This window comes from Rhinolophus hipposideros, assembly GCF_964194185.1.
Source record: "Rhinolophus hipposideros genome assembly, chromosome: 25".
Classification (NCBI taxonomy): Eukaryota; Metazoa; Chordata; class Mammalia; order Chiroptera; family Rhinolophidae; genus Rhinolophus; species Rhinolophus hipposideros.
This window is the reverse complement of record NC_138071.1, coordinates 9,864,591-9,878,078: the sequence shown is the minus strand read 5'-3', so window position 1 is coordinate 9,878,078 and position 13,488 is coordinate 9,864,591. Positions and strand designations below refer to the sequence as shown.

General features: G+C 36.0%; 1 protein-coding gene across 3 annotated transcripts in view; it reads left to right on the top strand.

Annotated features, from left to right (window-relative positions):
* The window catches only part of WASL (WASP like actin nucleation promoting factor), a 63,460-nt gene that overhangs the window by 19,299 nt on the left and 30,673 nt on the right, over positions 1-13,488 (top strand). For all 3 annotated transcript variants that reach the window (XM_081038139.1, XM_081038141.1, XM_081038140.1), the window contains exons 2-3: positions 10,852-10,986; positions 12,926-13,012. In XM_081038139.1, coding sequence (XP_080894265.1) covers positions 10,852-10,986; positions 12,926-13,012 — 222 coding nt within the window. The remainder of the gene's footprint in view (positions 1-10,851; positions 10,987-12,925; positions 13,013-13,488) is intronic.

The window sequence follows — 13,488 nt, the reverse complement described above, 5'->3', positions numbered from 1 at the left end:
TTTTTTTTTTTTTTTGGCCTGTCTAATTCTTATGCATAATGTATAGGAGAGTCTCAAATGTACTTCAAGTCCTTAGGTTGTACGTTGAATTTAAACTGTTATTTACTCTCAGATTAACCTTCATTGTACATACGAAAGTCAAGCAAATTAAATATGTTTATATATCATATATATAATATGTACACACATTCCTGTGACTGCTTTTAAATGCTTGGATAATTAAACGAGTTGCTGCATACAGAACAAGTGTGGAAGACAAAGCAATTGAATTTGAAACTTGCTTATCTTGATTAATTATGTTTAAGAGTTCAAAAGACTCAAAGGAACAGTTTGAAAGAAATCATGGACTTTGGCCTTCATTTACAGACACAGGCTATAGTTGCCAGAGTTTGCTTTTTTTAATCACTTTATGCCTTTAGATACTGTAGTATGCTAATTTTCAGTAATATTCACTTTGCTGAATTTTTAAGGGGAAACTTAAAAGCTACTGGAAATTCTTCCTGGGTTGCAGTTGCTAGATTAGAATGGTGATCTAATCCCCCCCTAGACTTATCCATACGTGATTTGAATTGGTCTTTTTCTTTCTTTTGTGTGTGTATTTTTCAATTCAATATTTAATTTTTTGAAAAGCTAAAATATTCACCTCGTTTAAAATAAAAAAACTATGAAAAGCAATTGAAGTTTCTCTTCCATCCTTTGTTTCCTGACAAAACCACATGCACACACACAAAACCCTTAAGAGGTAGCAACTGTTATTATAATGGTTTTCTGTGTCCCCTTCCAGTTTTATGCATAGTTAGGCAAATGCGAATTATTTATTCTTGTTGCTGCTATTGTGCACAAATATTAGCATGCTATACCCTTCATTTTACAGCTTGCTTTTTTCTCATATATAAGAAGGTATCTTGAGGATTTTTCTTTATCATTACTTAAAGAGCCTCTTCATTCTCTCTCTTTTTTTAAGATTATATAGTTGAACTGTGGTTTATTTAATTAAGTTGAATGGGTATTTTTTTTGATGATCTGGAAAATTCCAGTTGCCTGAGTAATTTTGGATAATTTTAAGATTCTGAGATTTGAATTAATAAATGTAAGATTTGAAATATTTTAATGGTTTTGATGAAAAAAAAAGTCTTTTTAAAATGTGTTATCTCTTTACCCTGGTTTAGTAAAATAAACACATAACTGAACTTAACTCGTGTATGATAAACTAGGTCATCTATGAACATTTTGGGCACCATATTTGTGCCGTATTTCCTTGCTCCAAAGTCCGTGGTCACTGTAGGAAGCAAATTGCCGCATGCCACGTCTTACGAATTTATTCATTTAGACCACGGTGAGAGTTAATTTTTAGGATCATTGCCAGCCAGTTATAGCTCTTCTTTCACAATGTATATTATATTATCTTTGATTCTGCTATAGTTCTCATCCTTGCTAATTATTAGAAACTTACGTCTCAGTGTTTTGTAGTTTTGTTACTATTCCACATTAGCAAGATTGTTTGAGTACTGCTTGCCTATATTTTCTGAGCCCGTGGGCTAAGGAAACTGCAGAGAACTTGAGGCAGCTCTGCTGTCCAGGAAACACTCAGTTGGGCTTCTTACCGGGAGAGTTGTTACCGGATTCTGTGTGTCCCAATGGGAAAATCCGTGTACTAGCTGTATCAGAGATCACCATTCTTCCTGTTCTAAGCTTTTTGTTCTTTCCAAATGAACTTTAAGTTTCTCAGCAAGTTTGCTGCTTCTTGACTTTTTGATTCTAGATCTCATCTTATTCTTGAGCAATTCCTGTCCACTAAAAAATATTTAACCCAACCATTTGTGTCGTTTGAGAGGACCTAATTACCTACCAAGTCCACTGACTTTTTTTTGGAAGCAAATCCTCTTGGTGAAGAGAGGAACCGCTTCTTCCCTCTGATTTTGAAGATGAGCAAAGTGTCCTGCTAGGTAGGCTCATGCTGCTTATCCTCACAATTAGTAGGACGTCATAGGTTAAGTGTTAGCACTTTCTGAGGAAGTCAGGAAAGGGATCCCATAGGTGAAAACAGGTTTGAAAGGTGAGCAGAGTTAGCCAGGTAAAAGGAGGGAGACAGAGAGTGTTTTACCTTTGGGAGCATTGGATTGAAATGGAAGATCAGGGTATGAGTGAGGATAATGAATTAAGAGAAAGACAGTCCCATATGTCTTCAGTTGAGAATGAGGCTGCACATGCATTTATTTCTGTTACTGGGAACAAATGATTTCCCCCCATTTTGCTAATATTCTGTACTAATCAGACCACATGTAACATACCATCTACTTCGTTTTACCAAGGACAGCCAGACTGATAAACAATCAATCAGTCAGTTCAGGTGAGGATGATCAAAATAAATTTTAGCTAAAAAAGAGATGACCTGAGAAAGAAGTAGGGTTGTTGGGGACACATCTCTATGGAAGTGAGAATATTGCCACTACACAGAAATAAGTGTGCTATAATAAGTGGAACAGTATATGTCTCCAGTTTTGCATTATTGTAGCTGCAGTAACTAGCACGGCTTATTCACCTAGCAAATGCTCAGCAGATATTTAAATAAATGATTAAAGAATAAAATACCCGTGAGTGGGAATTGCCAGGAAAACAAGTTCAGGTTCAGTATTTAGAATTCTCTAACTGGACTGCTCAAGAAGATAGTTTTTCCCCTCAAGTGTGAGCTCCTGATTACAGCCAGCATCACGCAAATGCTGTCATCACTTGTTAAGAATATTATATTCTAACACTGGATAGAAGATGGACTATGAAAGGAATTCCTACACACACACACACACACACACACGCACACAGACGCGGTACTCAGCCATGATTTTCATAAGTGGTAATGTCATTGTATGTGAAAAAGTTGTCGTGTTAAGTTTGATTTGGCAAAAGGAATATATTGGCTTAGGTAGTTCGTTTTCTTTAGATTCAAAATTCTGTTGCACTAGTTACTACATCATTTTCCCACCCAAAGTAAGGCTGATCAGGTTGTGTGGCAGGGAGCTTATATAATTTGGAAAGGCTCTCTTTAAAAAAAAAAAAAATCTAAAATTAAGTGTAAACATGAATGTTTATTTGGTATAAGAAGAAATCACAACAAATAAAAAATACCATAAACGTCACAAAATCTAAAAACATAGTTTATTATAACATTACTGTTAACTTATTATTAACTAATACACCTCGTTGATACTTTTTGCCTACCTATTTTTGACCGCATATTCATTGATTATCTCTTTACAGGACACCAATTTTATATTTCCTGTAGAGAGAATCTTTCATCTTGCAGAAAGAAGGCTTGGCAAATTATGGCTCATAGACCAAATCCATCCTGCTTGTGTTTGTAAATAAATAAAGTTTTATTGGACACAGCCATCTCCAAATTATGGCTCTCTCTGGCTGCTTTTGCATGTGGCAGCGAGAGTTGAGAGAATAAATGGCCCACAAAGCCTAAGATATTAACTGTTTGGCACTTTACAAAACAAGACTGCTGCTCTAGTATGTTTGATCAAAATTTACTTTTATTATTGATAGTTGTGAAGCTGAAAGAAATGTTTTGAAACCAGTTACTGGTAAAGGCACATATGTAATTTCCTTCACTTTGCTTAGAGGGTACTCCTTGCCTGGGGAAGACGACAGTCTTTGACCTCATCTTAGTTGGCTGCACCACTGCCCCCTCCCCTAGAAGTGCCCATGGAGTTTGGTCAGGGCATGCCTCCCCTAGCAGGGAGCTGGACAGCACTCATTTAGATGCTTTTCCTTGGGGTTAAAGCATGGGCTAGATGTCCTGTGGGCTGTGAGGGGCCAGGTTATTGCTGGGGCTGGGCACGTGCAGTGGAGTGCATCCTAACAGACGTGCTGGACATGCTCACAGGAGGTCGTCCTGCTGCGACCTCGTGTCTCCAGAGGAAAGCGGGCCAGGCCTTTTAAGGGGCCCTTCCAAGTAAAGGACCCTGAAGCTTACGTTTAATTGGCTTCCCTGTGAGCCTGCCTATGTCCCCAGGACGTTTGACTTGTATCTGTTTGAAGGTTTTCTTTTCATAGACATCTTTTTTTCTCATGCACTAGCAGCCTTCTCTATTTTCCACTATCACCACCACCACCACTGCCAACCTTCCACTTCACTCCCCAGGATAGGTAAGAAACTTAAACCAAATGGGATCAGTAGAGGAATACAATTATATCAAGGATATAGAGTTCTTGGAGAATCATTTAGATGGGGTAGGACAAAAATACGACAAATTAGGAATCAGAGAGTAGTGTATGGTAAACACAAAATGAGCAGCTGATTGATTGCGAAGTTCATCCAGAGCTGACCAATGTATGATCTTGCAAATAAACTGACCTCCTCTATAAAATGATGGGATTGGATCATATGCTTAATCAATTTATGGTGAAATGGTATCAGATGGTATTTGGCTCTAGGATTCAGGGATATCCAAATCCTCCCAGTGACCCAAGTACCTATGTTTCCACTTTCATCCCAAACTTATTTGCACAGGGAAGCGGTAGTTCGAATAAAGGAATGTGTGTGTGTATTTGTTGTTAGCAGTGCTTGGGTATCTTCTAGTAAAGTTAAACTTTGGTGAGCTGAGGTGGGAATCCTAGAGGACCTCCTTCCCACCTTTATTCCCTGAAAATCCAAACCCAAATGTCAGGTTTAACCATATTCCATCTGATCTTGCAAGAGAGAGGCAGTCAAAAGGGAATAGGAGACAGAAAACTCCTTTTAAGCAGGTCCACTTAAGTTACCTGGGAGGGAGAGGCAGACAAGAGCAAGCCGTACCTACGTGCTTCCTTTTTACCGGTGCTCTTCTCACCTGCTGGAAACACCACCCGGTGTGATGAGATCAGTGTCCCTCTCACCTTTACCTGTATATGATTATCCTTCAAGAAGAAAACTAAATGCCATTTGTAGTTTTAGCATCTATAAAATGTGATGGTTTGCAGGTCTGTGCCACATAATGTACAGTTTTCTAAATGTATGAATTTAAACCATCAGCACCACGGGAGATTTATACGTGGCTGAGTGGTTTAGTGACAGCCCAGTCTATTGCCCAGCACAGACCCTTTGGTCAGGATTTTTGGACATAAAATAATTTTTCAAATGGTTCCAAAACAGGAAGTATGTTAGTAATGAGAGTGCACACTAAAACTTTTATGATTTGTAGTTTAAAAGTTTTGATAACTTTACTGGTAATTTTTAATGTGTCCAATATAAATTGAATGGAAGAAGGAGCTAGAACCATCTATCTTAGGTCATTGTGTTTTTTTATAGTATGTTCAACAATCCTTTACCTCTGTTACCTATTGCTGCAAACAAACCACCTCCAATATTAATTTATTTCTCAGGATTCTGTGGTTTGGCTGGGTGGTTAGTCTGTTCCTGTCGCCGAGGCTTACTCATACAGTGGCACTCAGCTGGCATGTGTGGTGGGAACGGGGCTCAGCTGGGCCAGGGATGATGACCGGGGCCTTGTATCCATGTGGCCTTCACTCCAGGTTTTAGGGCAGCACTTCCAGGAGGGCCAGCTACAACATGCTTTTCAAGCTTCTGCTTACATTTGCTGAGGTCCTATTGGTTAAAGCAAGTCACATGGACACACCCAGGGTCAGTGGGGGGAGGAGATTCTACAAGAACTGGGATTCTCAGAGGCATCAAGGGCGTTACGGGAATGGTACACCACTGGACCCGACTCCAGGCAAGGTTTCCCACTGTGCATGGCTGTTTATCTCTCTAAACTACAGAGCTGAGCCACGTTTGATGTGACTGTAATTCTGTGACTTCATCCCATGCCTCTCTTCTTTTTCTCATCCTCCTCCCCACACAGCTCCAACAGCTCCCCGAGCACATGGCACAGTGGGGTCTTTGTTGATGTATCTTCCTAGAATGCTATTTTCTTCCCACTTCTTCCCCTGCCCCCTCCCCCTTTGCTCACCAGACTCATCCCTTTTTATCCTTCAGGTACGCTGTCACTTTAGGGAATCCTTCCTACGCTAGTAGGTTTTCCTTGCTTACTGGATTTTTCCATTATTGCCTTTATAATAGTTATTAATGTCTGTCTGCCCATTAGAACTCACATTTCATGAGGACCCTGTCTCATTCATTTTTGTATTCAACCCCACTTGCATTCTCACCCCACCTGCATTTATTACAATCCCGTGTACCTAGTAGGTAAACATTTGGTGAATTAATATGCTTGGCACAGTAGGTTTCTTCAATAGCTACTAAGACCTAATGACTGTGCTCCTTCCCTAAGACAGCAGCTGTTTTTAACCGGCTCCATTTTCCTTCAGTGATGGGCTTCTGTTTGTTACCTACTGCTTTTGTCCTCTTACTTTTCCAGTACTCCAGCTTTCCTTTTTTTAAAATTAACTATTTTTTGTGGAGTTTTTTTGTCTTTGATGTATTCTTTTTAAATCTCTATCTTTTCCTATTGTTTTTCCTTCTTTTTCTGGTTATTTCTTGTGTGGAAATTACCAGGTGATAACATTCTTCCTTTCAAGAGCAAATTATTTGTGTTTTGTTTTCCTGGATAATTTTTAGTAGTACTTAACACAGAGTTTTGTTTCTACATTTTAAATTGGTGGTTTTCATCTTGGTTTTTTTAGGTTGCTATGTAACGGAGGTGTTGTTAGACTCTATTTAGGAAATTGCTCCTGAGACTACTCCATAATTAAGTAATTATAAGAAGTCAGCTAATTTTTAATCTTTCTTTACTTATACAATTCCTTTATAATGTTGCATATGAAAATTTCATACTCAGGATTATGATGGGACATTTCATGTGAATACTTCATCAGGACATCTATGAACATATTTAAAGCTTAGCTTTTATATAATGAGAAAAATTAGGATGGATTTTCCCAGATTAGATTTTAGAAACTTAGTGACATGCACACAAGCTGGAATGTTTTGACCACTAATCTAGGCCATTGTAATCATAGAAAACACCTTATTGTATTCAGTTAAATGATTTTCATTTCCACATTCAGTGTATTTTGGATATTTGTTGAAAATAAATCTTTAAAAATTATTTCCTTTAACATTGTACATATATTCGACGATTACAATATTTGTTGTAGACAATTATTCAGTGTGAAGTCGTCTTAGTACTTCTTGTAGGCAGTTGCTTCTCAAGAAGGATCTATAGATCCTGGTATTTTCCAGTCTTTCCCCATGTCATCAACTGATTCTGTAATAAAAGAAACATCTATTTTCCTAATGTAAACTTCTTACTCTGACCCGTTATATGATATGGTTGTTCTGAAAATGAAAGGAATTTAATCTATTAAAGTGGTAGATGTTTGTGATTTCTTATTCAGGATGAAGTTGCTTTGGTATATGTCTAGAGGGAACTGGAGAAAGTAGCAGTTCTCATAGTTTTGGGTTATTGTGGCAGTGGCTGACATATGCAGAGATACCAGTGCTTGAGAAGAGAGCCGCCTACCTAAAACTCATGGCCATGGGAGGAGACTGAGAGTGTTACATTTTAATGAATTATTTGTTCTTGCAAGTGTTTTTATTTCAAAATAAATTCATACTTACAGAAAAGTTGTAAATAAAGTACAAAGAATTCCTGTGTACCCTTCACTTAGATTTGTCAAATGTTTATCACATTTTATCATGGTTCTTTTTCTCTATATATATACATACGTATTATTTTTTTCTGAGTCACTTGAGAGTAAGTTGCTGATATGATGCCCCTTTATAATACTTCTGGGCGTGTATGCTAAAATCAGGGTCATTCTCTTATTCATTATCATAATCGAAATCAAAATATGCAATTTTTAATTTAACAAATATTTGCTTACGTGGGGCAAAGGTGAAATGAAAGTATAGGCTTGCAAAACTGTTTTAGTTGTTTAAGGCAATTATAGTCTATTCAAAGAGTATTAAGTCCATACAGAAAATTATTCTATAATAGAATAAGATCTGTGATATTACAAGATTTACATCAGATACACAAAAAGTTACTTTAGAAACATGAAGAAGAAGCAGACAGTAATTTCAACCTAGGGAGTCGGAAATACTGCTTGATTGGTGCAGAGTCACCCTAGGAGAGGTAAAAGTGCCCTGCTGAAAGATTCACATTCCAGAATCCATCCTCCCTTTTGTCTGCCCTTGGCGATGCAAGTTCTGAGAATGAATGTTACTGTAGAAACTCAGTACTGTAATGTCAGGATGCATAAGACAGGCTCTGTTTCCACAAAAGTTGGTATCGTACTGTTTTCCTTTCCGTTAATAAAATGTAACCCTAACATTATTGGGCTAATAAGAACTAGATTTCCTTTCCTAAGCACTTGTCCTTTGGTTGTTTTTCAATAATACCTTCTTGATTATGAAAGACAAGAAGTAATGGAGTTGATTAGCTGTAATTACTTGAAAGGAATGGAAGGAATGTTTTTTTAAAACTTAATTAAGCCACTGTCAATCTAGAGTGTAGGGGATAGTTGCTGTTTTTGTATTTCTAGCATTTATATATTAAGTGTTATGTGTGTAAGCTCTTCTTGCATTCACTATAAGTATTCTGAATTAACCAGAAAGGGCTTTAAAAGGTGCTATGATATATAATTTTCAGACTTTGCTAATTTAAGATAAAAAGAAGAGAAATAGACATTCTCCGACTGACAAAAGGTTATAGCAAATTTTTGAAAATATAGTTACTGAAAATTGCTTATGATTAGTTGGGTTCTTTAGTATTAAAATTTTATATTGTTTTAAAATCAGTTTTATAATGCCAACCGTGTTTGTGTGGAAAATTATAAAAGTGTTTCATGGGTGTCTATTTCTTAAGCAGATGTTTTAAGAATTTGTTTTAAATTTATATAAATGTTTAAATGTGGATTTTTAGTTTTGGAGTTTTTTGTTTTTAAGTTCACATACATCCAGACAGTGTTTCACAGTTAATAGTTGGTCCTCTGGCAAGGGATTTTCAGGATGGAAGTTCAGACTATTTAATAACACTTCTTTTCTTTCGCAAGTTGTTACTTCTTGTTTTCTGGTTTAAGAGTAAAGTAGGCAAATTTTTAGATCTTTTCATTGGTATCTGGTTTCTTAATTGCTTTTCTTTTTAGAAATGAATGCATTTTGACAGTGCAATACTAAAAGGGCTGTAATTTACATGAATTTTCTGTAAAAAACAAATTTTCTCATCTGATTTCTGAATTCTTCAATCTCGTCTTTGACACCATTGGGTAATATATGCCACATCCATTGTTCTGAAATGTTCAGTGCTAGGGTTGGGGACCTAGGGAGCTGGCATGCTGAGACTGTACTTGCAAAAGAGCACAGTATGTTTGGAGCAGGCCAAAGCTATCCCCACAGTCTTTAATCTCCTTTTTAAACCCAATGGCCTAGTTTCTAAGCTATCTTCATCATTTTTTTAATGGTTCTTGTACACATTTTCCTGCTGCTTTGTGTGCTGTTCATGACTGTCTGTAAAATTTAAAGATGAGTTCGGTCTACAAAAGTTAAAAACATAATGTGAAGCACTGATATCTGGGAAAGTCTTTATAAAATTTTGATCCCCAACAGTATGCTAATCTTACATTTCCAACTTTATTGTTATTATAAAAGACATATGTATATGTATATGTATACACATATATATGTGTGTGTATGTATATGTATATACATATATATACATACACAAACATATATAATAGTTTTTTTGAATACTCTTTATCGGATATTCCCAGGCATAGTTACGTAACCCAAAACATTATCTCCAAACCTTAATGTAGTCTGTTTTTTCGAGGATTTAGAAGCTAGTAAGTTCTGTACTAGTATATATGTGTATCACTCTTACTGAATTTATGATCAAATAGTTACATTCTAGATTATAATATAAAAGAAATTTAGTTTAGAATTAAATGAAAGTGTCCATTGTTTCCTGATACAGTCGTGAGGGAGGTACCGACATGGTGTCCTAGAAAACCTAAATGCTCGAAGGTGTTCATTGCATGTAATGAATTAGTTTCTCTCCTGAAATGGTACTAGTTAGATGCATCCTTGAGAAAATTGGGACAATAGTCACTCAAATCATTTTTCACATTTCAATATAGCTTTCAAGCTGTGTGGCCGTGTGCAAGTCATTTAAAATCTTTTGTCCCTTCAGTAACACCTTTAGAAAAGGAGATAATAGAAACTATTATAATATCTTCAAGGATGGTGTACTATGTTCAAAGTACCATGTAGTCCAGCACTATAATTAGTAACCACATAGCTTGCTTTCAAGTTTAATTTAGTACCTTAACTGCTATATAGAAATCAGCCTGTGTTAATACCACTACTTCATTGTTTAAATGTTCACATCATTGGAAGACAGCATATCACTGGGAGTAAGAATATAGGATTTGAAGTCACAAATTGCCTTCATTGGAATTTCAGCTCTACCACTTAACTGTGTGGTATTAGGCAAATTATTTATCTTCTTTAACCTTGGGTTTCTGAAGCATAAAATAGGGTTCTAATAGTAATAAAATTAAATGGGTTTATATTTGAAAGTGCTTGGGACATTCCCTGACACATTTTAAGCATCAGTAAATGTTAGCTTTCAGCAATTATTTTCAGTATAGTTACTGTCTAGTTATTTATTACTGCGTGAGAAAGTACTTCAAAAAGTAGTGTGAGAAAGTACTTCAAAAAGTAGTGGCTTAAAATAGCAACAAATATTTGTTATCTCCTTTTTTCTGTGGGTCAGGAATTTGGGAGCAGCTTAGCTGGGTGATTCTGGTTTGGTTGTCTCTCATGAGGTTGCAGTCAAGATGTCAGCAGGGACTACGGTGAGTTGAGTGTTACCTCAAACTTAATGGCTGTAATTTTCTATGTTGCAGACTATGTCTTCAGCAGTGGTCCAGTTATATGCAGCAGATCGGAATTGTATGTGGTCCAAGAAGTGCAGTGGCGTTGCGTGTCTCGTTAAGGACAATCCACAGAGATCTTATTTTTTAAGAATATTTGATATCAAGGTGAGTTTTGTTTTGCTTCCACTTCAACTATAGGTTATTAGGTTTTCTACCTCAATGATAACTTAGTATAGATTTGTTTGTCGTGTATGTAATGTTTAAATTACACTTAAATTGATATTAGAAGAGTGAAGCATTGTGCTTTGCGATCAAATGGGAATATGTCCTAAATCAGAACATGAATATTTCCCTATTTTATGTTTCTGCTGCCTTTGCTTGTTTGTTTGTTTGTTTGTTTGTTTGTTTGAAGCCTTTGCATTTTGGGCTTTCTCCGCATTCTCTCCTCTTCTAATGATACTCTTTTTATTCCATCCTATCTATTACAGACTAACGTACATAGTCCTTTCAGGGAACTACAAAAGTGTATTTTGGTTTGGTATGTACTTCAGCCCACATTTAAAGCATTATACAATATCTATAATAATGTATTTGCAACCTGCCTATTTTCCTTTATGTTGTTTCTCAACATAGGTACGTTCAGATTTTTCACAGCTTTGTATCCCTTACTTGAAACATAAATCCATATTGTCCTAGATTGGATGTCCTTTGTCAGGTATTCATCTCTTACAGTTACTGTAAAAGTAGTTCTCTTTTTGCTGAGATGAAGTCTCCATTTATCTTTGAAAACCTTTTCTATAGGCAAGTCTCTTTGCTTAATATTTATATATGGCAGTATGTATAATGGGATCATAATTACAAAAAATAAAAATAAAACTGACTGTGAACTGGACGATTCTTATGGTCAGATAGATTGTACTCGAATTGTTGTATGGGTACTTCTCTGGGCCTCAGCTTATTTATTTTAAAAATGGGATAGCCATCTGGGTCTGTTGCCAAGTATTTCCCTGAGGTTAAGTGAAACTTAAGTTACTGCACTTTGTAAATGAGTGCCCCTTAATATCCGTAGCCTAAGACAGGTGAGAGATGGGGCATACTCTCGTTACTAACAGTGGTGCACTGTGGCAGTGATTCTGGGGGGTGGGGCAACACGTGCAGAGTTTGAAAGAAATCCCTAAGTCCTTTGGCATATTTCTCATCACCAATGAAAAACACTGTGTAGAAATGGAACACACATGTAACTACTGAGAAGAAAGGAATTCCATTGTAGTGGTCATAATGTATGGCCAGTGTATTTTAAATATTTTAAAATTGTGGTCTTGGTACAACCTTGCATTTCAGAAAAAAGCAGCGATTAAAGTTCTCTAACTACTTATTTCCAATAGCAAATAACCACTGCTGAATACTTGGAATTAGCCGCCTTGGGTATTAAGGTTAATTAGACTTCTTACACTGTGGTGGTAGATAGGACAGTCATCCGTGGCTCTCGTAACCATGGTAACTGTGGTGCATTCTAATCAGTGTTTACTTTCTACACCTGAGTGATACTACTTACAATGGTGTTTAATTAGGTCACTCACTCTGCAGACGTTAGGAATTCAAAGATTGTTAATGAGCAATAGAGAGAAGGTATATTAGACCCTCCCAGCATCTACACAGAATTGAGGAAAAGAGTGTGAAATCTTCCTGTAATGTTTAATAGCACACAGTCTATTAATATTGCTGACAAAACTATGCATTGATAATCAGTGCATGTACAAAAGTATCCTACTCCTTCGTCTAACATTGATGCTCTAATAACTTCTAGTTATGTATTCACTGTATCTGGGAATGCTTGAGTAACGAGATTATATCTCAGCACACTGAATTAAACTCACTTGCTACATAATTTTTATTAAAGAGACATTATCCAGTGTTTACTGTTTTGTTATTAAGAAATTACTGATGAAATTATATGATATGTTCCTTACATATTATATGTGCGGTATGTGTGTATGTAAAAGCTACTGTTGATAAAAATAAGTCCCGTAATATTGGTCACCTGTTTGGTTTTATTACTGAAGATTATCTTTTTGGTAAATCTTTAACTTTTACTTTTTTCTAGGATGGGAAACTATTGTGGGAACAAGAGCTATACAATAACTTTGTATATAATAGTCCTAGAGGATATTTTCATACCTTTGCTGGAGATGTAAGTTGTATTTTTCTTTATTGCTTTGTTTAATGTAATTGCTTTTACATTTGTCTGTGGAAATCATTTATGAGCTTTTTGTGTAAACATTGTATAAAATATAAAGAATTATTTTACTTTAAAAAACTTCTTCATAGATATCATAGCTAAATAGGAAGAAATGGCTAACATTTTAAGGGCCCAAAGAGTTTTAAAGAGTACTATAAATGTAATTTGCTATATTGAAAAGAAGTGGGTTTTTTTTTGCTTTTTTTTGTTTTTTAATCCTCTCTCTGTCTTTGGGCAGATAGTTTAATCTGTCTGTGTAACTTTGGAAAAATAGTCTAACCTTTATGGGCTTTAGTTTTCTTATCTGTAAAAATGAAGTCTTAATTGTTTACTAATCCATGGTGACTTTCAAATATTGGACGTTTTATTGCCATTCAAATTACTTTCTGAAAGAATAGTTCATGACCTAGGAGAGTGCTAAAATAATA